Below are 27314 nucleotides of genomic sequence, written 5' to 3' on the forward strand. Positions count from 1 at the left end.
GGCCAGGAGGAACTTCCAGGGGCATCCAAACCAGGAGCAGCCACATCTGCCTTCCCCAATTGCAGCCTGCGGATTGACGCCAGCAATGAATTTGGCCCTTGGAAGCCTTGACTGCCGTTGCCTTATTTATTGCATGTTGGAGGATGTGAGCAAAGGCAGCGCCTTCAGGCAGGCTTGTTCCCGTCTTTCCCCAGCCCCTGTGCAGCGCATGCGATAAAGAGGCCGGGCCCGTCAGCTGAACGATTGTATTTTTTTTACAGTTCCTAGCGCAAACCTTCTCATTTATATGTAAAGTAGCCATTAGTCATAGCTCTGTTCCCTCACACTGCCTGATGTACAATCACATTTTGCAGTGGATGAATCTTTCCACACAGCTGCTCTGCTATGAATAATCCGTTGCTGGGCCCATAAATCAGAAAAAAATCATGCACCTCCTTTGCCTGATCCTTACACAAAGTCATATATTTTACATGAGGACAAGCTAAATATTCATGAGGCCTTAAAAGGCTTTTCTGACTATGAGGTACTTGTTGGGGTTGTTTTTGTTCTGTCGGGTCAGGTTTCGTGGTTTGGGTTTGCTTTTCATCCTCAGAAGAAGAAATTTTTCTTCCCATCGCCACCCTCCAGGCAGCAACGCTGAGCCCCTGGCGATGCTCCTCTGGGGCTCTCGTGTTTGCTGGAGGACCAATGAATTCGTCATCGCTGCGGTCTCAAGGACGGGCTGACAGAAGGTGCTGCAAGCACCAGAGGACACATCCCAGCAATGTGGGGAGGTGGCCAGGCCTCATGGAGCAAAGGAGCTGCTTTTGGGGGTAAAGAAGCACTTCCAGATCTGTGCTGGGGGCACCTGGCTGGCTGCAACAGTACTGGCTGCAAGTCGGGGTGCATGTTTCTGTGTGCACACAGCTTTGCATGGGGCCTCCAGCAAGGTTGTGGGGGAAACTGGGAAGGCTGCTGACAACGGCTGTAGCCCCTGTTCAAGAACATCATTGTCACCCTGATTTCTTTTAATCCATATTTTAAACAAAGTACTTACAGAGTCTATGGAGAGGGCTGGAGTAGGGCTTCAGCATCTCCTGCTTCCTGGTGGCCAAGCGAATCCATGCAGCCCTAGTGGTAAGATGGGAAATGAGCTCAGGATTAACAGGTCAGGATCCCTGTGAGGATCCCAAGACTCCCAGGATTTGGCCTTTCCGAGGCATCCCCCCGACTCTGCCTTGGCCATCCAGAGCCTCCAGTGGCAGCGATGATGCTGTGCGAGCAGGGAGGGCTCTCATCCCCGGAGGGGGGGCAAGAGACCCTGACGGTGTGAAGAAAAGAGGTTTTTCACCTGGTATCTGCTGAATTAGCAGCTCTCCATCACTGAGAGGGACCAGTCACATCCTACCTTCCCCTGCCCTGGAGTGCAATTCCCACCCACCCTCAGAGTATCTCTGCGATTTGTCTGATCGCTAGAAAAGCCAGTTTGACTCATCAACAAAGAAGTGTTTAGTTTGTATTTCCTGATTATCATTTTTCCACGGCTATAGTGAATTAAAACACTTCATTTTGCTAGGAAACAAGTGTCAGAGCTGGCACAAGGTGAGCAGAGGAAGCATGTGGCTGGCAGAGACAGGAGAGGGGATGCAGCTCCTCTTTTCAGTAACACAAGGGATTAATTCAGTTCAACCTGTAATGTCAATCCATAGCTTGACTGTTCTGGTTTCTCTGCAGACAAGCCTCTCTCTGTGGTCATCCCCTCCACGTATGCAGCCTTGCACATCTCCTTATGGGTACTGCCCTGCTCCAGCCATACAGTGAACATAATTCATACTATGTGATCTTGGACTCTTTTGCTCTCGCATGACTGAGTGGCAATGTCCCTTTGTCCTAAAAAAGCCCCTTTGTCCACAGGCTGCAGGGAGCCTCCTGCCCCCAGATCCCCCAGCCCACTGCACGCCGAGCCCCTTTAGCTGAAGATGCCAGTGCCCTGCGCGAAGCACACCGCCATCATGGACGAGCTGGGATGAAGAGGCTGAGCTGAACCACCAGGACATTTCTGGGTGCAGGGGTCTCTTGTCTCCCTCTCACAAGCTTTTATGTTATCAAACACTGTCTGTGTGCTCAGCACTGTGTAACATACCCACAATAAAAGCGGCTGCTGCTGCCAAGATCTTGCAGGACAAAGGGAATAACAAAAGGTTCCTCCACCGGTGCTCTCCCCTCTTTTCTCTTCCCTTCCTTTTTGCTGCAACTTGGAAAGAATGAAGTCAAGGGACTGCCAAAGCAGAGGAAAACAAGGCCAAGCACACACAGATGGCAAGCCCACAAATTTAATTTAAAATCATCCTTTATTATTCAAAATATTAAAATTCAGACAATTATGCCCAAAGGAACTGCACTGATTAACGCTCCCTAATGTTTCATGGCCAAATCTTGCTGCTTCCTCCAAGGGTCACTGGGACAAGAAGTGAAACCCCTCTGGAGCACAGAAAGAGGTAGGGCTGTACCTGCTGTAGATCGCTTAACCAAACAGTTACTTACTGACCCAATCAGCTTCACTTAAAGCAAAGCACCAGCTGTTCCTTACCCAATTAATGATTGCCACAGCAAATTAACATGGCGTTACACCAGGCGTGGATGTGGTCCGCAGAGTCCAGAATGCACAGAGCAATATGCTATTGCAAAAATAATCACAGTAATATCTTTACCGTTAGGTAGCATCCTTCATCTGGAAGGATGGTGAGGTCCCTCTGTGCTATATGGCTTGCTTCATGCTACACGCTCTGCAGTGAGGGTGTGGAGGGCAGGAAGGGGGGGGTATATGATTGCTGTTTCAAGGGGAAAGCAAGAGGATCTGGTCAGGGTAGCTCTGCTGTGGCAGAGACAGCACTAACCACACATGTCTGGCTCTTGGTTCTTGCAAGCCAAACCATTATTTAATTGGTTGTAAATCTGCTGAACTCAAAGCATGCCTTCCCTCTGCCTTATACACCACAGACCTCTCCAACGCCTCTCCCTGCACTGTGTGATGTGACACCCTGATGGCACAGAGCTGCAGCAGGGATCTGGTGTGTGTCACAGCTCGGTGTGCTGACCGTTCTCCTGCTCTGGGCTGCAGTGGACACAGCAAGCTGGTGGGCGCAGAGCCATCCGTCTAGCAGCAGCGAGCATTCCGTGGTGGGAAGAGGCCACAAGACTGAGCTGCAGACGTAGGAATCCAGGCGAGGTTCACATGGCGAGGTGTTATGTCCATGCTCAGTGCCACTGAGCCAACTGCTGCCTCTCTGGGTCCTCCCTCGGTCTCTCTGTGCTGTGGTGGAGACTTTTGCCTTGTCCCTCCACGCTTGTCCTGCATTATGGGGTCCCACAGGCAGTATAGCAGAATAACTGAGCCACTCTCTTCTTCCACCAAGGTTAAGTCCAGCACCTAAACACTCATTAGTTTTGGCCCAGAGACATTAATCCCCTATAAGTTACAGTCCAGACAGATCAATCAGCCTAGAGGGCTTTGGGACAGTGGTGTCTAGTGCTGAAGCATTACACTTTTCAATTTTCCTACAATTAGGCCAGCATCAGATATTATTGACAAACAAACCGTGCAATCAAAGCCTTGAGCCCGTCACACTGCTACGAAGAGGATCCATTTACATCCCAGCGAACTACAGGATGCCCAGAAGGAGGAGACGCTGGAGAGCCATGCCCCAAGTGCCAGGGGCCCCTGGTTGCCTGCAGTACTGTTACAGGAGCTGTCCCTTTGTAATTACAGGACTCCCTCATTATAATTACTGTTATTTATATAATTGTGGTAAGTGTTTTCAGTGCTGTCAGCAGTCTGGAAAATGCGCAGCCCCATTAGAGCCAAGCATTTCAGGCGTTTCACTGCTAAGAGTCTAGGCTTAAAGTATGATGACCAAGAGCGTGACTGGGCCAGTCCAAGAATAGCAGCCCATGTCCTGGTGACCTGAAAGCTTTCTTTGGAAGATTTCTATGCCTTGGGATTGTAGAGGGAGGACATAAGGTTATCCCCGCCTCCTTCTCTCACGCCACTGCTTTGGGAGTGTAGCTCAACCCAGCATCACACCCCGCATGGGCTGACGTTCCCCATCACCTCTGCTGGGTCATTGGCTGGAGGAGACACCCCTGGCACTGGGTCATGAGGCACCACCCAGGTCATACGTCCCTGCAAGGGATCCAGTAATGGGCATATTGCCTGCATCATTTTCTCTCTGATTATCTTGTTTAAAAATCCAGAGGTGATGGGGTGTTTAGAGAAAATGAGGGAAGGGGCTGGTACACAGGAGATGCTGGTTTCATACCTGTGACTTGAAGCTTCAATTTACAGGTCAAACACAGGAACAAAAAGAATGGGTTTAAGCTGCATGTCAGCAAGCAAATGCTGATGTTTGTGGCTGGCTCCTTTGCATCTAAACAGGAAGAAATTCAAGGTAACTCACTTAAGATGCAGAGTCAAATATACAAATGCAGCAAGGAAAAGAATCTGAATGTTTTACTGGATGACAAACTGCATAGGAATCTGTGTGTGTTTGCTATAGAGAAAGGAAAAACTTATCGGGCTCTTACAATTAGTACTAAAGACACAGGAGGTAATTCCTCTCTGCTGCTCCATGCAAGGTGGCTTCAGCTTTTGGGCACACTGTAAAAAATGTGGGAAAATTGGAAAGAGATTATACAAAATTAACAAAACTAAGAAGGATTAGAAGCGATGGCTGCCAAAGAGTGAGCTGGACTTGTCTGGTGTGCAACAGAGAAGATTAAAGAGGGGGATATGGTAAATACCCTCCAGTTTATGTGCAGCTGCTGTTAAAGGGCTGCTGATCAATTCTTTTTTTGCTTGCTGCTTGGTACAGCAAGGAGAACTTGGCCCAATTTTCAGGGCAAATTGATTTAGCATCATTATTTGGAAAAAAAAGAAAGCTAAGCATAAGGGCACTGAGGCACCACGGAAGGCCGTTTACGTGAGGAGTTGTCTTTACGGGACTGATTTGAACAAACATCCCACAAGACTGATGCAAGTCTACTTGACCCATTCCAGTGAAGCAAGTTTCCCCATTTCATATCCCCTGCCAAGGAGCAGGAATGGGCCCTTCGGACTGGCTTTCGCTCCGTACGAAAGTCACCAGATATTTTTGGTACTCGTTCTACACATGCAGGGGTACGGCAGTGCATGGGATTAATTTTAGGTGGTGTACCAGTAACAATTGACTTGAAAATCGTGCAACTGGCGCAAAACAAGGGAGCAGCCAAGCTCTTGCAGACGTCGTGGGCCGCGGGTGAGGCGTCCCGTGAGGGGAACCTGCTGCCAGCCACCCCTGCACCCCGCCATTAGTCACATGCGAGAGACTAATGGATGAGAATGCAGGGCTATGACTGGGATCCACCCTTGCACCTCACGAGAGAAGGTCTGCGGCTAGAAATGGCCCACAAGGCCCCTATGGAGAAGAGCTTCCCCCCGTCCCCAGCCCCGAGCCACCTCCCCAGCCCTTGCCCGCAAGTTACACCGTCACAGCCCCATGCTACTACAACTCCCGTCGGCCCCCTCTCCAGCGGAGAGCGCATGCGCCAGCCGGCTCTCGGCGTGCCCCTGGCCCCAACACCTTTTGGGCTTTGTAGTTCTAGTCCAGCGCTCGGGCCCTTGCTGGTAGCGCGGCCCGGGACTCCATTTCCCGTGGGCCTGCGGGCGGCGCATGCGCCATGTGGGCAGCGGGGCGAGGTGGAGGGGGGGACGCAGGGCAGCGCAGGTTCCTGTCTGCGCTGGCTGCGGCCTGGCACTGAGAGGAGGGGCGGCCCCGGCCCCGGTGCAGGACTATGGACCCGGCCGAGGCCGTGCTGCAGGAGAAGGCGCTCAAGTTCATGGTGAGGGGCCGCGGCGGTTGTTGGCAGCGGCGGGGGTGGGCACCTGTGTGTGTGGAGGGGCAGCCGGGGGGAGGGGCGAGGGATGAGGAGGGGCTGTGGGGGAGAGACGCGGGGGGGAGATGGGGCACTGGGGAAGGGGACCCCTGGGGGAGGCCGGGCCACTCGGGCGTGCTGGGCCGGGGGCGCCGGGCTGTGTGTGTGGGGGGGCAGCTCCTCCTACGGGCGGGGGAGGGCGGTGAGCGGGGCCCCAGAGGCGCCGTGGGGTGTGGGGAGGGGGCTGCCTGCTGGGGAGGGCTGTGTGCCGAGAGCGGGGCCCCCAAATCCGTGGAAAAGTATCATTGTGCTGGGGGGGAGGGGGAGCAGGGGGCTGCAGGTGCCACCTGGGAGCGGGAGAAGTTAAACTCGAGTGAGGCAGGAGCTGGCAGAGGGGCCCAGAGGCACCGGGAGGGGTTGTGCATGTAATTCTTGGGTTTTTCTCTTTGTTTCTACACCTTAGACTGTCCTTCTGTACTGCACACCATCTCTCTGCAATTTTGTTTTGTTTTTCTCTTCCATTCTGCCATGAAAGCTGTAAATACTGACACTTAAAACTTTCACCTGCTGCTGCAGCAGCATATCATTGATAGTGATTGCGAAGAGCACTTACATTTTTTAGGTTTGTGAGTTGCCCTTTGGCATGGAAAACAGCCTTGGGGGGGACTTGCATCCAAGATGCTCTTCAAATGTTTACTTAGATTTGAGGCATGATACACTTAAACTGTAGTTTCATTCTCTCTTTCTTCATTTGTTGATATTTCTAAGTGTTTTGGCCAGAAACGTAAGATTTAGAAGTGAAAACTAACTGATGCCAACTGAATTGAATGTAAATTTTGGATGCCCAAAACTGCTCTTTCCCTAAGGATATCATTTAAATGACTGGCAGTACTTGCTAAAAGTTTGTTTTGGATTAGTGCTTTCAGTGGTACAGAATTAAATCTAAGCTCATCAAGAAGAAGCAATTCTATTAAACCTTCAGAACATATGCCCAAAATGAAATTGAGGAAATGCTAGTTGCAAATTTTAATTTTTAATTGAGCATCAAAACATTTGTTTGGCTTCTCTTCATTAATCTTGTAGAACTTGTTTCTCTTGAGACTTTTTGACCCTTTTGTTAGTAGTCTCACAGTTTGTCAGATTTATAGAGTCTTAGCTCAGTGAAGTGGGGAAAATGCTATGGATACCTAAACAGGCAAGGTAGCAATTAGTAATAATAAACTACCCTCTTTGGTGTGTGATTGGCCAAAGGAGTGTCCCAGATCCTGTTGCACTTATGTTTGGCTGAGCTTGGTAATTACAACCTGCCTCTCGATAGCGAGTTTCATATCCTGAAAAGTTTCTGCTGAAACATTTTTGTCTTCTGCCAAACAGCATCGTGAACATGCTACGCTGACTTCTCATATGCTGCTTTTTTTCACCCCCTGCACTAAGATTCCCATCCAAGGGCTTAGTCCAGGTGTTTGAGATCTCCCATAAGATTGGGCCTGGGATCGGAGGGAATCCCTGTCCATCTTGCAGCTGGCTGTGTTCCACTGGAACAATAAAGCTCCCTGACACTAGGGAGAGAGCTGAGCGTGAGAGAGAGCTGCTCTTACAGGAGATGCATCTGTTAAGAGCACCAGATAAAGGGAGGAATTACCAAGATCAGGCTGCACTGAGAGCTAAAAGCTAAACCAAGTTCCTCAATGTTTTATTAAAATGCCTCTTGTATGCAAAATGCTTGTAAAAAGTGCAGTGAAAGATGTGGCTTCTCTCTGTCCTCTCTTAACTTTTTAGGGTATTTTTGCTTACAGGTTGAGAGTGAGAAAAGCTTTTGTTTTACACATCTCAGGTGCTTTAGCGCACGTCTGTCTAAAACATAACTCTTACTATAATTATGCTGGTGAAGTAAAGTTTTTGTCAGGCTTGGTGGGGTCTTTTGATGTTTGTAGAGGTGTGGCACAGGTAGATTGTTGTGATACGTGAGGTATCAGTTGCCAAGTAGCAGCTTGGCCCTCCTAGGAAACATCTCTTTTCTGCCTTTTAGGGCTCAGAAAGTGCTTAGGTACTGCAGTAATGGCATTGGTACAATTATCTACACAGAGGTAGTAGATCAGCTCGTGCATCCTCTCAACTAATGCTGAATCATTCACAGTGTGTTATCTTGTTCATCCAAGTGTGGGATACACTTCATGTACATCTTCCTTATTAGGTGGCTCATACTGTGGGTGGAGGTGGGCTTTGCTATTAATTACTGATTTTCCCTAAGAGTCTCCCAAGTGCCATGGTAGGTAAATATTCAGGTATCTTTTGGAGGCATAAGACCTATTATCTCTCCAGCTTTTGCTAGTTTTGTTTTCCATATGCGTTTGTGGTAGGCTTCATTTCACGTTGAAAAGCAGCCCTGTAGGTGGTAGTAGTTTTGTGCTTCTCTAGAAAATAATACTTTCTCCACTTAAAAATATCAGTACCTAATTTTTTGGCATTGCCTTTCAGCAGCTCTCTTGAGTCACAAGGTATCAGGCAAGACGGACCTGATAATTTGTTTTTTATTTTAGTCTAACTCTAATAGAAAAAAAGTTATGTGGAGACTTCATCCAATGCTAATATTTTGAATGAAATTATCTTGCTTTAAAGTATCTATATTTGATACTTCGAAAGACAAACTGGACTCTTGTTTTTTTCTGTGTACTCAATACCTGTGCAACTTTTTGATAGGAGTAAAGGAAGGCTGCCTTCTTACTGGCTGGTATTGGCTTGATTACTTGCCAATGAAACAATATTACATTTAGCTTATTTCTGCTACCAGTTTCCTAGTTATCCGTGGTCAGCTACAATATGTATAATCTAATACTTTAAGGTTTAAGTAATTTATTTAACTTCATTTGCCTACTCAATTTACCTCTACATTTTAAGAAGGCCTAATTTATTTCTGATATTAAATTGCTGTGTATTAGCATTATGCAATACTAAGCAACTGCTCACCAGGGAAGACTGTTTTTGCTGGTGAATGCATGTTTTCTATCATGTATTCTACATGTCATCTTTCAAAGTTTTTTTTTTTTTTTGAATGAAAGCCAGCTCACAGATTTACAATGTGATTTGTAAATTATATAGTCCAGTGTCCTGCAGCTACAGCAAGGATTTTACCAGAGTAGAACCTGTCTCAGCTCACCTCAGCCTCTTTTCATGTTTCTATAGTACTACAGGTAAAAATACACTCTTCGTAAAGTACAGTGTGTAAGAGACTGATGCACAAGCTAAAAGGAGAGGCGAACGTGCCCATTAGCTTAAACACCCCCCCCCAAAAAAAAACCCCTTCCAAAAACCCTTACTTTACAGAGCTCTGTTTTTATGTCTTTGAGAATATGGGATTTCTGTTGTCGTAACCATTTACAAAAGTACTAGAAATGAGGTGCTCAATAAGTAACTTTCATATTTGAATAAAGTGTTTAAAACTGTAGATACAATATTTAAAGTATGAGTGCAATAGGCTCAACTGAGACTTTGATTAAATGTCATATAAAGTAAACTACATATGCCTGCATAGAATAGTAGATATTTTTTCAAAGTAGCTTCAAATGGTTCTGTTAAGTGTACGAATGTTCTGATGATTATCTTTTTAATTAAAATGAGAAATCTTTGTTTAAAGTGGCATTCTTTTTTACGGCCTGTTACAGTCTCTGTAACAATCATTTCTTAAGTCTGAACGTTTTTAATTCCAGGAATCCATTTATATACAACTATGTTTAGACTTAATTAAGGAATGATTCTTACAAAGCTTGTAAATAGCCAGGAAAAAAGGGACAGAAAATAAAACTGACATTCACACTTAACAGAATGATTGTTACAAGGTATGTAATATGCTATAAAAATACAATAAAGCCCTTTTTATAAGAGTTCATATTTTTTGTTCCTCATTTTGAAAGGTATTTAAGAAAAATATCAAAGCTCTATGAAGCAACATCTGTTTTCTTGAATGGACTAGTGACGACTTCAGTTGTGTTTAATTAGCAGTGCTTGGAGCTGTACCTGACCAGTTTGGGATCCTATCTAGGATGGTTTGGGAGGTAATAGCTTGGTATTTAATGAAGTTTCACTTTCTTAGTTTTTCCGAATGAATCAATTTACGGTACTTCATTTAATTTCCTGGCTTGTGAATAGGAAGATGTTGATACTAGCATTCTTCATGAATGTCTCTTCCATTTCACCCCAAAATTACTGTTTTCCTTTTCTTTCTGGGTGACATGATTCTAGGAGGTTCTGGTGGCCTTCCAGTTTCACAGGAGAACCAAACCCTTTTGGTTGTCTTTTAAGATGCATCTGTGGGTTTTTTCTTTTTTTTTTTTTCCCCCCTCTTCTTTTAATGAGAGAAAACTCTGAAGTTCCTTAATTTTTATATTCTCATGTTTGTAGGAGCTGCCACAAAACTGGCAGGTAATATAGCAAGGAATAATCAGTGTAATTGGAGGCTGAAGAGTAACAGACTTTGAATATCTTTTTTTTTCCCTATTTGTGTGTAAACATATGGAACAGATGGACAAAAGCTAGTACTTTAAAAGAGATTCTGTTTGCACCGAACCTGTATGATTTATGGTGTCAGTAGGACTGGGCCTAGGACCAGTTTTAAGATCTGGGACTTGTTAGCTATTATTATAAAACTCTGCTTTGAGAACCTTATAGTCTTCCTAATAACATATTTGTGTCATGGTTGTTGCAGAGAATCCTGGGTATCCAAAGCAAGGGTGGCATGAAAGCAATGAAAATATTTTTGTAAAACAGCTGGGATTGCAGAGAGTTACCTCCTAAATGCAGAGTCACAAATCCTGCTTGAATAGTAAGCATATGCGTAGTAATTTTTTCCAGTAGAACTGACATAAATTCCTCTTAGTATGAGGATTTGTTGGGACTAGTATACTGTAAAAGAAAACGTTGATTTATTTTCTTCTACCCCAAACTTGGTGCTCTAGATTTTTCTGCACTTGGTACAGGCCTTTGGTACTTCAGTAACTTCACCCTCGCTTCTCTGGTAATGTTTCATTTCAGCCACTTTGCTCCATTAAATGTATGCAATTAGAAAAGTAAATGGCAAATTTGCTATCGCATCACTGAAGTATTTAGTTTCATAGACTTAAAAAGCAGAATTTGTTGCACCATGCTCTCCGCACTGTAATATATACTATAAACATCAGAGAGAATAGGCTGACCTTAATATTTGCTTCCCAGACTAAATCGCCGCCTTGCAGCAGTTATTTCCCACTGAATAAAAAGTTTAATTTCACGCCCTGATTAGTGCTAGTATGTGCAGGTGGATATTTATTTTATGCAGCTAAACTAATCTGCCTTGGCAAATTATTTGCCAGTCAGCAGAGCTATAATTCCTCATGTGTATTTGGTACTAAATTATCATTCTCATTAGTAAGATAAAGCAGATTGTTCTAACCACAAAGTTTGGTTAGGCAAAGGGTTTCCTAAATAATCCTTGGAAGTTACAAGACATGTGCAGTGGCCTCAACATTCTCAATATTCCGTAGTGGTTTGTGATATGGAAAGAAGTAATGATGATTTCAGAGGAAGAAAATAAAAGTATTTTGTATTATCTCTAGAGGTACGGTAGGAATGTACAGTGTTCGGAGATTGCCTCTTTAAGAGGTACCTAATGAAGAAAAAAATGAAATGGTGGTCTTTGGAGCATTTCCAGTGGCCAACCAAACTCTGATCTCTAAGCCATAAATGAGATGGAAAGATAAAGTTACATTGTTTTTTTGTTTATTTTCAGTGTTAGCAGCTACTGAGGTAGGGGAAAGAATGACTTAAGACTAGAAGTTAAATGGCAGAGGAAACTTCATAGTCTGGTCTCATTTAAAATTCTCTTTACACTCAAAACATTTACAGTGGGGATCAGAAAGTATTTGCTGATGTACAAATGTTGACTGGATACCCTTGTCAAGTGGCTGTGTTCATCCACTGTTTTGTTTTCTTTGGATTTTACCGTGCTGGTAGTTTGTATCATAAAACATGAATGAAGATGCTTATTTTAATGAACAGTACTTATTTTGTATTACAAAGAAAGTAATTTATACCTGGAAATTACGACTTTTAAGAATTGAGTGAAGGAATTCCACTGACTTTTTTCATCTGTATAGATGCGTTTCTTGTCTTATTTATTTTCTCAGTGATTGCTGCAACAGTATTTAGGGTATGAATGATCGGATCATGTGTAAGACCAGCAAGCTGAGCAACTTGATTTTGTGTATAAAAATTTTCATGCTAAATTCAACAATGCAGATGAAATAAGCTGTTTTCTCACTTCCTTGTCTGCTTATATTGTGTCATCTCTAACCTCCATGTGTGCTGGTGAGATTTGTGTAATATTTAACCATTCTCAGTGGCAAACGACTAGTGTTTCTAATGCTCAGTATTTTCTTCGGTCTTCCTCATTACCTCTTTCCTGCAATTCAGGAGATGCTCAACAAGGCATATTATTTATATATTTTAAGCAATTTTGCACAGAAGGGCTGAATGCAGTGTGTGTTTAGCTGTGGAAACTGAAAATGACTTGTAGCATTTGCAGAGTCCAGTGGCTGCAGCTAAATAGTAAGTGCTCAAAACATAATTAATAAGCAATCAAACATGAAGCTGCTTTCTTGACAGGATGCTGATTAGTGCTGAGAAAAACTTCTTGATCCCACAGAAACTGTTGAAAATAAACATCACGGGAGTTGTATTAAACATGCCCCTGCTTATTAAACAGCAATAATTTCTAATGTCTCTCTGTCTGAGGTCTTGAGGAACTCTGGTGCTGGACAAATACTACTCCTGCTTTGCAGAAAGAGAAAGCAGAAGCTCAGAAATTTGCCTGGGGTCATGGATTGGAGGAATTTGTGTAGGGTCATATGTTACACTGATAATAGAAGACAGAATAAAAAGAAACCAGTTCTTCTAATAGCTAGCCTTGTGCTTCTGACCATGTTTTGGTTAATTTTACAATTGGCTAGCCACCTGTTAAGATAACACATTTTATCATTAAACAAAATTAATTTTAAAAATGGCTTGAAACTGTCTGTTTTTAATGGAATCTGAATATTCTTAGTTTTTAATCTGCCTCATGAGGCTTGTCTTTCTTCTGGGAAGTACATTGTTACATCATTAAAATATCATCCCCTACTGAGAGAGAAATCGGTCCCATTCACTAAATGGCAATGCTGAAACAATGACAAGTATTTCTAAAAACTGCATTAAAATTCATTTTTTCTCTTTTATCTGCAAGTTCCATGGTTCCATTAACCAATGGGTGCTCAGCCTACTTGCAGCTGTGTGTGCACAGCCAAATTTGTTAGCTGTGATGGCAGAAGGTTTGAGAAGCGGCAATGAAGACTTTCAGTTTTAAATTATTTCACTTTTCCACAATGATTTTGCTTGGAAGCAAATGACTGATCATAATTTTGCGCTCTCTGGCTGCTTCTAGTCCTCCTCTGTACTAAGAACTGAGAAACATCCAATTTAATTTTCCCTCTCCCCACTGCTGAAACAGGATCTGTGCCATTCATCTTGATGAGAGCAGCAGGAAGGAGAGAATAAGGAAGAATGGGAAAGCTCGGCATGGGGTCCTTCCAGTCGTCTTGAGGGAAGGACAGAAGTGTGTACAGTCTGTGAGCAGAAGCCATGGAACCTCTTGGCAGTATCCGCTGGACTGCTTCTGCTAGTCCAAACTGGTCAAAAAGCCTTAGTGCTGATTTAATTTCCTTCATCTCTCGGTGGGATGGGGAAGGGAAGAAGGGAAAAGTTGCAGGGACCTACTATGGAGGAATGAAGAAGTTCTCAAGTGCAGTTGTATGTCAGCAGAACAGTAGTAAGTGTACTTCTAACTGTAGGCTGGATGGCCCATCTTCTTCAGAAGCACCTGGAGTGAAACGGATCTGAAAAAAATTGTAGAAAGGGAGTTTGGGAGATACTAGTCAGTGCAGAACGCTGGTGTGGTTTCTCCATCAGCTGGCTTTGTGCCTGCATGTGAATTCTCTGTTTGTTTATAGGAGTCCTCTCGATGTTTCCAGCTAAGGACATAGTTATTCCTACAGATTGTGAGGAGTTTTTTTCAAATATAGGAAGATGGATTAAATACTCAGGAGAAAGGTGGTGGTTGTCTTTGCTTAGATACAAAGCAGGGCTAGACTGCATTCTGACTAGAACAGAAAATCTTAACATTTCCAGGCTTGCCCATATAGCTTGCCCCAATAGTCTCTAGTTGTTTCAGAGAAAAATGGTCTAGCATGAAAGTCCGTCATACAATATAGTCACTCTCCCTCTCTGCACACATTGTTTGTAACTTATTGAGAGAGCAATGCAGAATGCAGCAGTGTTTATGTGGGAGTTGCTTTTGATTTATGGATAGTTGGCCTCGAATTCTGTTAGGAAGATGCTGGCGATTCTCCAGGGGGCTTGTTCATTGGGTCTGCTCAATGCCCTTCCTTCTTGTATGCCAAAACTCTCAACAGGATTGAGAAATGCAGCCAGCTGTCATTCATCTCCTGCAAATTAGAACAACGAGAAGTGGGTGTAGTCTCAAGAAACGATGGATCGATCTTGTTTTAGAAGATGGGTCTTGGAAGCATCTCAGCAGTTTTCTGAAGAAATCCAGACAATGTTAACACCCTCTTCAAATATGACAGGTGTTTGCTGTTGCTAATAGGGTCAAAAGAACAAAAATCTACATTCCCTGTTAATTTTTTTTGGTAACTTTTTCCTTTTTTTTTCTCCTTTTGACTGGGATGACTCCAGTGTAGTGCGGTGTTCTTGTACTTTGTCACAGTAAAAACAAGCATAAATGTCCTGAAAGTTTTTTACTGACAAGAAGATACATATATATATATATAGGAATATCTCACTGGCCTTAAAATAAGACTTTATGTAGAGGCAAATCAATACAGAGCCCATCAGTGAGGGGAAACATATCCGCATGGGACTGGAGCAGGTCTTGTTGAGCATGGGTTCAAGTCCAGTATTGGCAGACGGCGTACCCTGTAGTCCTCTTTGCAAACTACTCAAAGCAGTTCTTAAGTTAGTAGAATTTTCTTTGCTATGCCATTGTAGAGCTATTCCAAATATGATTACTTTGAAAGCTAGAATCCTTGTTGTTATTTTCCAGTTTAACTTCATTCATTTCTCATTCATTCTCATTTGTTCTTGTGCCAATGTTGTCCTTGAGCTTAAACAGCTCTTCTTGCTCCTCTGTGTTCATCTGCATATGTTTGTGAGAGCAATTGTATTCTCCTCTGAGCTGGATCTGGTCAGGCTAAATAAGCATTTTTTTTTTTTCTTTCTGTCATAAGATGTTTCCTATAACTCTTGATCATCTTAGCAGACCTTTTTAAACAGCTGCAGAATTTGATTAATCTACCTGGAACATGAATCACCAGAGCTATCCAGAGCATTCCAGGAAAAGTAATCCTAATTTCTCTCTTCTGGGAATTTTTCTCTTTATACAATATCCTGTTGTAGTATTTGCCATCTTCACGTCTGCATCTTATTGGTGAACCATCATTATCTAATGAGTAACATATTGCAAGGCCTCTTCTCATCACCGAGTCCCTAGTTTGTAATGGAAATAATACTGCTTTTTAGTTTATGTACATCTTGTGTTGGTTCTGTTACCCAAGTCGTCAAGATGCTGTGTTCTATGTATTTATGATGTCTCTTAACTTTGTCTTCAGCCAGTTTCATTAGCATGTTGGTAATTCTTGGGTTTTTTAGCCATTAGTGAGAATATTTTGATGTTAATTTCAAGATTAATAATGGATTTCAACAAGAATCAATCTCTGTACAGCTTGATGGTTCCATTTTCAAAATAACCTGTGATCCTCTACCCTTTTTAGTTTCTTATCCTCCTTACAACTCTGGTATTAATCCTAATCCCCTCCATTTTAACTAGTAACTTCCTACATGTCATCTATCAAATGCTTAACTACTTCTAATTTGTCTGGACTTCAGTGATCTTCTTAAAGAAGAAGATTGGGTTAGTCTAGCACTAATTCTAATTGTTCTAAATTGGGAGTAGATTTACTTAGGCCTCACATGGTGACTGCTTCATTTTGGCAATAGTTATCAGTACACGGTCTCAGTAGACTTCCTTTCTTGGGAGACAGGACTTACTGTTTGTGTTTTGCTTTTTAAAGGTTGGCCAGTCAATTCTGCAACACTTTAGACTCATTCTGGTTAGTCTTCTTACAGATACTTGTTCTCCATAGGGATGCTGCCAGAGGCTGCCTGTTAGGTATCTTCGCCTGCTTCTATTGCCCGTGCTTCATTCTTGCATCATAGTCCTCCGAGACAGCAAGCTTCTGTTTCCTCTAGTCAAGTGCAGAGAAGCATTTACATCTTGTGCCTGTCTCAAGGAGTTGAGAACTGTTATAGGGCAGAACTCAGTACAGGGCATTTAGATCACGAAAGGAAATTTAATACATATTGGTAAGTACTTGGGGCGATTAGTTATGGATTCCAAGTTACTTATGATGGGTGAATAGGTCCCACATTGTGATTGTAGCAATTTTCCCTCTTTGTGAGGGAAATGAATTGGGATAGAATGGCCATTCTGCAAAAAGGAAGTTTTTTGATTACTTTGTTGAACAGGAAAACGTTTTACTTGAGTGCTGGAATCTTCTCAGAAGATGAAAGCTCACTAGCTAAACAAAATCTTCTGGCTGAGTGCTGGAGTCTGCTCTTGAAAACATTTCCATTTCTTTAGAAAAAAATGGTATTCGTCTTACAAATCTCTCTGCTTAGTGTGTGAATTGCAGATTTCCTTCCAGGAGAGTTGGTACAGACCTCTAACCCATCTCTTCTGCATGCTTTTTTGTCCATTGCCTAAAATTCAGCAGTTCAGGAAAGTGAAAGTTAGCACTGTAGGTTCTTTTGCTGATTATGGAGATCATAGTTTTCCAGACTTCTTAATTCTGTTTACCTTGGCTGTATTTTTTTTCTCTAGTACAGAATTTTCTATTCCTGATGCTCTGAGACTCAGTGAAAAAATTAGAATCCAAGGTGAGATTTCTGACTTTTTTCTATGGACTTACAAAAAAGAGACAAGATACTTAAAATATCATCTTAATTTTATTGATCTCTAGACAAGCTTCCAGCTTCTGTTTTATACATAATGCTTGCACAGTGGATGTCACTGTTCTTGTTGGATACTTACCTGGCACAAGCTCAGATGGTAGCATGGGAAATGTAGCTTCTCTTTTTTTCGTCCCATATCTTGCAGTCTTGAAGGAGGCTGAATATAGGACTTGAATTTCAGCAAGTGTTTGTGAAATCAAGCATATTCTTTCTTATGGGCACGAAGAGAATCTCTTTATGCTGCTATAGTAAGCACGTTTGCAGAGCTTTCTGTTACTTTGTCCTAAGATTAATGGAGTGCCGTCACAGGTCTCCATTTGGTTTTGAATACTGTAGCTTAGTATTCTTGTGAGCCCTTAAGGTATCCAGGTGTTTCATGTTACAAAAGTAGTTTTCCTGGTAGCTGCTGCTCTTGCAGGATATAAAAACTTGTGTCTTTTTATCTGTCAAGGAATATAAATAGACATTCTCCAGTGGGAGTTGGTTTTTGAGCAGATTTCAGTCAACATACTCCAAACAGATTCACTAAAGAACTAGAGTAGCCACGTTCACCACTTGCCGGGAATTCATTAAGTTTCCAGGTAGTCAGAGCCCACTGTTCAAGAATGCCATGTCCTTTTGAAGGAGTTTATATCAAACTGTGAGATCTGATAGTCAACCGACTCAGTGTTCATTCCTCCTCTAAAATCTCACAAAGGGCACACTTAAATATTGGCAGCGTATGGTTTTAGAATCAGAGTGATCATGTTTTTCCTTTCCTAATCAGAATGAAAGATTTTGAAATCCTGTCTTTGGTGTTGTTGAACTAGACTCCACAGATCTCTGTGCCTTATTCTGAGCACTGCTTTGGGCAGTGGAGTAAGGTATCTGTTTGGGCTGTGAAGTTGTACATCTGTAGTAGGAGTTCAATTTATTGCTGTAATGTGTACAAACTCATTAACAAGATCTAGGCCACAGGGGATATTTTCCTTTGCTGTGGAAGTCATCTCAACTGGACAATCTTCAGTGCAACTGGCCATGCCCTCCCATGTCAGTGACTGACAGATCTAATTCTGCCTTTGTAGCCGAGAGCCTGTTAGTTAATGGAGTCGTGAATACTGTTACTCAGAGGCAACCTTCGGAGTATAAAAATGCATTGTTCCTGTTCTTCACTTGATATTTATTGAACAAGGTGTTCTATCTAATGAATGCTATGTTATCGTCAAATAAATACTGTGTGTAGATCATAACTTAAAAGAAATGAAAATATAAGTAGCTTCACTGTTGCTTTACAGTGACAGAGAGAGACTGGTTTAGCTTGCCTGTTTAAATCGTATGTGATGGAAACCCAGAGTGAACGTCCTCTCTGAGGGAAAAGGAAGCATTATGGGTTGTATGATCAGATTCATAAGATCCTTAGTACATATATATTTCATACAGGTCTCAACTCCCCCTCCCCCCCCCCCATTTCTTCTCACATGGAAGCAGATGAAATGGAGAAGCAGCAGTACTGCCTTGCAAGTACCATAGTAGGTTTCCTTTTATAATTATCATTCTTGATATATTTCTCCTTTCTTATAGAAGTGAAGATGCAGATATTTAAGAACCCTTCTTGCACAAAAAAGCTCAATTTCCGCTCAGTACTTAATTAGCACTTGTTTATGACACGGCATCTGATTTGATTTTCAAAACAAATTGCACAGTAAAGAGGCTGATATTTAAACTGTATAGTAACCGCAGCTCCAGCTGTGACTCAAATATTGTAAGCCTTCAGGGGTTGTGTTTAGGCTTAGAAAATAGGAACTCAGGCCTGTAATTAAATGTCCTCTAAAAATCAGCCTTTTTAGGGAAGGGAAGAGAGTACCACTGAATTTTAAATTACTGACTTGTTCTCAGAAATCATTCTGTTTTTCTAGGCCTTGCTAGGGACTGCAGAAATCAAATGGATTAAAAATGGAAGAGTAGATTACTAAAGGAAAAAAGTCAGGGGTTGCAGAAAAAAAGATGAGCGAAGTAAGCTATTCTGCCTCATGGGTTTATAGAAAATTGCAATATGTATAATAATATAATTTAATATATAGGTAATTCATAGATTATAAGCTCTGGCCACCAGAAAGGCTAAGGAGAAAATAGGCATTTCATACAGGGTAAAATTGCATTTCAGAACTGTGAATAACTAAGTCACTGATGGCTGTGGAATAAGCCATCTGCAGTGATGGAAGGCTCATTTTTAAAGCAAGTCCTTAATGATGAACGTCTTGCAAAAGGAAGTTGTCAGGGTTGTACTACAAATTAATCACCTAGATAAAAATGTGAAATATTTACAAAATAACATGATAGAAGTTAGTGGTTAGAGTGCTTGCAGCGTTACTTTTTGAGGTGGCTATTGAAAGAGAGAGGAAAATCACCCTAGCAGTCTGACTTCTAGTCATGGAATATGCTGGAGCAGGTGATAAGAGAAAATACTACGCTTATGCGTGATATGGAACTGTGAGCATAAACAGTGTGTGCTCATGAAAATACAAAAATGAGTAGGTCTTGCTGGGCAATTAATTGTATTGCTGATAGAATTGGCTTGAATGGATCATAATCATGGAAGATTTTAGTGTTAAGGTTGATAAAATAGTACAGCTTTCAAACAAGGCAGTTGTCTGTGCCCCAGATCTTTTAAAGGCTGAGAGAAGAGGGGCAATTTTCTTTTTTTTTTTTTAAGTTATCAAGCATGTATGAGTTCCTCTTCTGTAATTTTGTAGTTGCATGTCTGCTGTCATTCAGACACTGAAATTCGGAAGGTTTTAACCAGATGTACTTGTTCAATTGCCTGTCTGTGCTGAAGATGACATTCCTAGGGGTCATTCACAATGTGCCTAGGAGAATCACAGAAATTAAAAATTTAGGAGATTGGTTGTAAAAGTTCAGCCAGTGGTGAATCTGTGAGATTTTTTTAATTAAATTACGCTTTTCTGTTGGTGCTGGCATTTGTGAATGGGGGCTTACTTGTGTAAATATCCCACTTTAGTGGTATAAGCAGTAGTATGTGGGTAGTGACATACCTCGTACTGGTAAAATTTGCTTCTCTTCTATACAGTTTATTTTCTTCTTAGATGAGGCTAGTTTATCAAATGTAGAGGAGACCTACTTCACTGAGGGGATTTTGCAAGTATGCTGCTGAGGGATGGGCGGTGGATCTTAGTTTCTCCTATTTGTATATTTAACTTGTCAGTGTTGAAAAATAAATTGAGTTTACGGTAGCTGCTAATCTGCTGAAGGTCATGATTACTTTTACTGCTATACTCAAGCAACTTTGTTTTGAAGTCACAAAGAACTTGTGTTGGTAAGAGTTGTCTAAATAGAAATACAGTGTTATCTTTGATATTGGAGACACTTCTGCATGAGAGTAGTCCTGTTGATGGCAATAGATCTATTAATACATTTACATATTTGCAGTACCAGGGTCTTCAAATTAAATGGTTTAAATAAATGTCTTAAATCATTACTCAAACTACTCTGGACTGATGGGCTTTACAAATGTTAAGCAGCCTGCTGGTCCTAAGAGAAAGCTTTACTGTTATCCTTTAATTTGTGGGTTAGTGACAGAAACAAAGAAATGAAGTAATTTTTCACAGATTTATTGTGTGAACCTGGGCGGATCAGAGACTGGTATTCAGGTCTCCTTACTGCTGACACTGTGATTTCAAAAGGTCGTTATTTTTGGTTGTTTATGAAGGCCTTTTTTTTTCTTTTTTTTTTTTTTTCCATTGATAGGTGTACTGACCTGTGCTACTTTGAAAAAGCAACTGAAGCACTTGAGCCAGAAGTAAAATGTAGGTTTCTGTAGTGTTCTTGCTAAATACATAGCACTTCATATCGTTTCTTCCATTTTCAAAGCACGTAGAAATGTCAGCAGTTCCTCTCAGCAAACCTGTGAGGTGGGTTAAATGAGTGTTGTCCTCATTTTACAGTAGTAAAGAGACTAACCACCCATGAAGTTAGTGCTGAAGTAAGGATTAGGTCTCGGAGCATGATGCTTCTAGCTGTGTGAGAAGTCCCCTAAAACATAGTTTGTTAATGTGTTAAGCATTGCAAGTCCAAACTCAGCAGGTGAATGCAGTAACCAGATATACTTGACTTTAATTTATCAGCACAATGGTGATTATTAAAATTCATGTTTAACTGAGATTACTGGTTAGGACACCAGGGCATAATCTTACTACTGCTTTGAAAGATTTAGGAGGAGCAAAAATAACTAATGCTCAAAGCATATTGTAAAATCCTATATGTGTACTTCTCTCTGAAGGCAAGATTTTAGTCTGGTCTAGTTCTTGTTTTAATTTCAAATTCCAAGACTGGACTACCTCCCCACTATAGCTGTGAAGGTTTGCCATTCAGTGGTGGCACATTTTCCTCTCTAACCACTAGTATTTTTTAGTGTTACATGTACAAAGGTGGACACAGTTTGTACAAACTAAATATTGGGCTGATAGAAGAACAAATGGGGACAAACTCCTCTTGAATAGAGCCATTCTGAAAATGAGAAAGATGTTTCCAGCCTTCCAGAAGGAGTGATAGGGGCACACATCAGTTGGTTTGGAGGGGAGCTACAGTGAATTAAAAAAGGAATTGTGGAGTAAGAAAGATCACTGGACTTGGTGGATGTCCTGTCTAGTCCTGTTGCTTAGATGTAATTTTAATTTCTAAGCATCTACTTTTTTTTTTTTTGAGGTGGTGGGTGGGGAACAGTTGAATCCACTTGATTGCGAGAATATCTTTGAACTGCAAATGAATGTCATGGCAGGTAGCGTTTCATTTTTGTTGCTTTTTTTTTTGTAGCTGTAAGTTATGCTATGTATGTTTGTGCTTCCAGAGCAATTGGATGTCTTGCCTTTTCATCAACCTGATAAGCATGAAAAAAATAAATGGGGAGAAGATTATATTTGTCTATCAATTTGAGGCATAATTTATGGCTTTGTGTGAGTATAGTTTCCTGTTACCCCCTGTAATAAGGCTGCACCTCTTCAGGGATTTTCCTTAATCTTTTCACATTGTCCAATGTCTGGTGTGACCACATTGAGGATGATGACTGTAAAAACACTCTCATAGCTTGACTGCTGCTGTTTTGACACCATTTAGCTTTACATAGTGGCAAAAGCATTAATAACCATTAGTCTCTGCTGCTGCACCCACCTCTGAGGCTGTGCTTATCCAAATGCATTTGTGTGGGAATTTTTCAAGAACTACCTCTATGTACTGAATTGAAATGTAAAATGGTGGAAATTGTAAAAATGGTGGTGGCTTTATTAGAGAAGTGTTCTTAAAGCAGCTGAGTAGTAAACAAGAACTAATATGGGGACTAAACCTTCATACATAGCTTAAAAAATCTGCATTGTTTAAAATACTCCTGAATTTAGACTTAGGTTAGCTAGGTCCCAGTGTAAAAGGAGGTCTCTCTTTATGTCTATTCTCTCCTAGCCCCGAATACACATGCCAAAAGATGGATTCCAACTTTTATCTTCTGGATACCAAGCATGGCTAAAGCAGGTTGGACTGTATTATTGTTATTCATCTCATGTGAGGGACTGTGTTGGACACCTGTGCTTGTCTCATTAGTGAAGTACATAAATGAGGGTGTAACGAAGTTATGGTGCCATGTTAGCTGATACCCCTCATAGCCATCACTGTTTTGTGTTTATGCATGCTGTGTTTGTATAACATTTTCTCACCAGTCTTATAAATGTGCACTTCCTGTAAATAAAAGTTCAAAATGCAGTCACCTGAAAGCGAAAAGGGTCAGAGCATGAAAAGAAATCTGCAACAACAGCTCGAATTACAGAATTAAAATGGGCCTTCAAACACAAAACTGCTTGGTGGTGGTGCTGGTAATAATGGGGAGGCCACTGGGTTAAAACTCAAGAGAATTGCATCTAGCGTCTAATTCAGATCTGCCTGGGTGAAACAAGTATGGACACTTACTCACATCACATAACAATTGTGCAGTTTGACACAATCTGACACTGTGGGGAGTCCCCACTCGGAAGTGGCCTAGTGCTGTATTACTCTGGCTATTATTAAAGGCCAGGCTTTAGATGTCTCAGCAGTCTGCCTCTAGCAATTGCTGTCAGCTTTTCACTTTTGTGAGTGAAAAATCCCCCTTCAGGAAAAATAGCTTAATTTACAAATTGCCTGTACAAATCTCTTCTCTCATGGAGATACATGTATGATGAATCCTGCGTCCTTGAGAATACGTGGCTTAAAGTTGCTGCTTTTGTAGAAAGCCAGAATGATTGTGTTGTTATGGCAACAAAAACTGGAAATATGAAAACAGCATGGATAAGCTGCATCCTGTTGTCGTGGCAACTGGAGTTGTGAAGTGATGAAACGTGGTGAAGGGATCTATGGTACTGTGAGCCCAACAGAAACAAAGAGCCAAGTCACTTGAGTGGAGTGAGAAAGAATTAAAAACTATGGCACCAAAACCCCTTAAAACACAAGAGTTTCATTGCAGGTGCTAACAGGATGGCTTTGATTCTCTCCAGTCTTGTCTCAGTATCTTACAAGTATTTAGTAACTTGTTTGTGCAAGTTGCTTACTGCTGTCAGCTTACATTGACTTCTGTGAAACTGAGAAGAACTTGAATACCTGTAAGATGATGGGCATTGAGTCCTGTATTACATTTGCAAACTGTTTCTTTGGATGAGTGATGTGTTGCAAAGGTGAAGCGTGCTTTGGAGCTTCTCTCTGAGAGACCATTCCTCTCTCTCCAAGTCCACGCTAGTGAAGGTCAGCTGGGACACTGAAGCTGATGTTTTCTTGATTTAAACTTTGCTGAGCTGGAGGCAAGGTGTCTCAGAGGAATCTCAACTCTGCAATTATCGTCTTGTAGAGCTCAAGTTCGTTGACCTATGGGGCATGGCATCAGTTTCTGTTTCTTATGTGGTAGGTTTGGAGGACAATAGGAAGAGGATTGTGTGGATGTTCTGTTTTTCTTTTACTTCCAAGGCAAACAGACCTGCATCTGTTCTTGCTATGTTATATTACTGATGCTCTGCTGCAGGTGGGATATATGCTTGTTTGACTCTGAAAAATACGGAATGAAAAAAAAACCCAAACAAAAAAACCCCAAAATGCTCAGTTAGTGAATTTTCCAAGGAAACTTTCAGATTAGGTGACCTCAAATAATAGGAGAACTTACACTTTTAAAAAAATATTTTTCCATATGGCTGTTTTGCTTTTGATTTTTGGTTTACTCTTATTGGTTCTAAAGTCTGTATGTTAAATCTTCTTACTCCTCCTTGATCCAAGGAAAAGTTATAAACCTGAGCTTGTGTCATCAGCAGATGCTGTCATGGAAATAGCTTTGCTATTCCAATTTCAGTGCTGTGATTTCACCACAGGAAGTATGTGGGTAAGGGAGTTGATACAAAGGGTGGAAACTTTTGATCAAAAGAAGGAGCTCTGAGAAGCAGAGAGCTTAAATTTTTTTGAGGTGAGACTGAGTGTAGGATATATACTAAAGGTCCTATCTGTACGATTCTTTAAAACCATGTATTGGAAAGAAAGCCACTTTTGATGTATTTAAAAGCAGTAATGTACATATGCATCCACATGGAATGGTGTCTGTACATCAGGTTGATCCTCCTGGTCTCTTGTGTTTTTAACAGGATCCTAATGTAATGATTTTTTTTTTCTTCAGCATAGCTGAGTATTGATCTGCTGCCTGGCTTATACAGAACGTGAGAAGTATCCCAGTAACACATTGTATTAATGTGGGCTAAAAGCAGTTTATATTGCAGATGAGATGAAGGAAGATGGAGTTCTGCAAGACTGGACACATACTATAAATATCCATAAACCTGACAATTTTATCTAAAAACAGTGCTGGCTGGATTTGCATATTTTCAGCCTGCTTAAACTGGAGATAATAGTTGAACACTACCTGAGCATGGGTTGCCCACACTGATGCCATTACCCTCTGCCCTTTAATGGCAGGTTTTTATATTTAATGTTGCTGTGCTGCAGTGGAGAGTTGTATTGTGTTCCTATGTGGGCTAGAGGAAATACAATACCAATGGCCAGAAATACATGTTGCTTTAAGAATAGCTTTTCAAGTAACCTGCAAAGCTCTCTTTACTCTAGCTGTTTCCTGTGAGTTCATCTTTTACAAAAAGGCAAACAGCTACAGTTAATTTATTCAGCCTTGATCTTCATGTAAGCCTTTCTTTGAATGGCAGCACTATGCTGCTAGCAGTCTGAAACATCCCATCACCTAAATGTTGACCCTTTGAAGACAAGCTGCAATTGACTTGAGGGGAGGAAGGGGGGGGAATGTTTGTGTATAAATATGATCAATAGACATGACATTCCAATTCCTATATTATATTGACACCTTCTGTGATTTAAGCCAAACTGTGAAATTCCACAAATTAAGGTCTTAATTAGCTGAAACACTTACAAAACATTATTGTGATTACATAAATGGGGAAGTTAAAAGTATCATTTTAGGTGGCTTGTGAAACATGGTAATTCAGAGTTAAAGCTAATCCCTCCCCTTCGCATACCATTGTGAGCAAGTATGCATCACATAAGATGTGTAATATAATGCACTCATCTGAGCCTTTCTGCCTCCCACTGTCTTTTGGAGTAGAATTTTTAGAGCCACGTTATAAACCTGTAAATGTGTTTTATGCTGGAAATTCTTGGTGCTACCTTAACTAGATTGGTACCAGCAAAGGCCAGTATAATCAAAACAAGGCACTTCAGATATTAATGGTCTGCACTTCAGTCAAGTCAGCTGGAAAGGAGAGTGTGAAAGCCAGGACTGTGGTGAAAACAGGATTCTTCCACTAGAATTGCACTTTCTTTCCTATGATAAAAATGCAATGATTCTGGAAATATTTTGGTTTTGTAATTTTTTCATTTAGCATCTCCTCCTTAACCTCTAAAACATATAGTCTATTTTCAGTGGATCCATATGCTTTTTAAAATTCAGATACTAATTCCTTGGGTGGAAAATAGAAATCAGCTTTCTTTCTGCAGTTCATTATTAATACTTGGCACTCATATAGTACTTTGAGAATGTGAAGTGCTATGCAGGCGTATCAGTTATCTTTGAAACACTTTTGTGTGGCAGGTGCGTAACATAACAATAATCCTGAGAGATTTTATGGAATTAAATAAAACTAGAGATGGGGGAAAAGCTAATGAAACCTCCATTTCATCTCTCCTCCAGTGTAGGTTTGTTCTCTGCAGCTTGTGTGATGGAAATCTAGACTGAAGTTGTAGAAGTGTCCCAAGCTGATGAGGTTTCAACCCATTTCTTAGACTAGGGTTGGGTATTTTTTTAAAGTCTCAGAGTTCTTCAGGTTCAGTGATGGTTAGGCAGTTGATGTATTGCTCTTTCTGCTTTTTATTATAAAGGCAATGATTCACTGTTCTCTTCTTGGCTCCCTGTTGTTGCAGTTCTTGGTGTTTAGGTCTCAGAGCTTCATAAGGACGGAGTCTGTGACACCTTTCTCAGGCAGGGTAGGTCTGGTGTCCTTGGTGGGCAGATGTGGAACTGAGATGTTGCATTACTCTGCCCCAACTCATGCAGAGTGCCTATGTCAAAGAATTAAATCTATCACTTATGGCATAATAAGATTTTAAATTGTTCAGAATTGCTGAAATATCAGGCTTTGGACATGATGGAGCTTAATAGCAACTATGTGTTCTTGCTTATGAAAGAGCTGAATACTCTTGGTTTTGTAAGATCTCCATTTTAAGCCTTCACATAGTTTTATGCTTTAGGCTTTGGTGAGATTGCTTTTAGTAAGTTTGGGTAGGGCTTGTAATAACACCATCTTTGGTGTTGCTTAAAGAAGCACACACAAGTCTCTGCATGTTATGCTCCTTAAAGAAGGGTATGGCATCTGAATCTTAAATCTAAACCTGTGCACCTGCAGAGCTTTATCAGCTTCATGGATTAAAGAACTATAATTATGAAAACATTAGTATTGTCTAGTTCAGATATGATCTACACAAGTTCCCTCAAGCACTTGGCAATTGAGGATCCTGTATACCTTATTGATGGGAAGTTGGCCCCTTTCTGGGGTGTGTAACTTCTGTTGGTCTGGCATCCTGGAGGTTGAACTCCAGTAACCACTCTTTGGGGAAAACATTTCTTCACAAACATTTACCTAAAAGCTGTGATTTGATCCTCCCAGATCCCACTCAGGTAAGAAATTATTTGGGTAATCTGAATATCTAAACTCTTTTCTATGTCCCTTATCTTTGATAAAGTAGTTAAAAGTAGTTAGTGAACTGGAATCGCTTGTAAAAAGTTACTGTAAGCTAGGGAGTTATCAGAAAATTAGAGA

The 27314-nt window shown here is 41.4% G+C and overlaps 1 protein-coding gene across 15 annotated transcripts in view; it reads left to right on the top strand.

Moving 5' to 3' along the window:
- Nucleotides 1-5714: 5714 nt before the first annotated feature.
- The window catches only part of BTRC (beta-transducin repeat containing E3 ubiquitin protein ligase), a 122145-nt gene continuing 100545 nt past the window's right edge, over nt 5715-27314 (top strand). For 3 of the 15 annotated variants that reach the window (XM_054831789.1, XM_054831790.1, XM_054831797.1), the window contains exons 1-3: nt 20728-20786; nt 21827-21932; nt 22432-22500. In XM_054831789.1, the coding sequence (XP_054687764.1) occupies nt 21879-21932; nt 22432-22500 (123 nt within the window). In that variant the 5' untranslated portion in view covers nt 20728-20786; nt 21827-21878. Of the gene's footprint in view, nt 5857-18476; nt 18492-20727; nt 20787-20874; nt 20892-21826; nt 21933-22431; nt 22501-27314 lie in introns of those variants that run through there. The other 12 variants (XM_054831788.1, XM_054831794.1, XM_054831796.1 and 9 more) reach the window with 9 other exon arrangements.

The sequence above is a fragment of the Grus americana genome, chromosome 7 (genome assembly GCF_028858705.1).
Source record: "Grus americana isolate bGruAme1 chromosome 7, bGruAme1.mat, whole genome shotgun sequence".
Classification (NCBI taxonomy): domain Eukaryota; kingdom Metazoa; phylum Chordata; class Aves; order Gruiformes; family Gruidae; genus Grus; species Grus americana.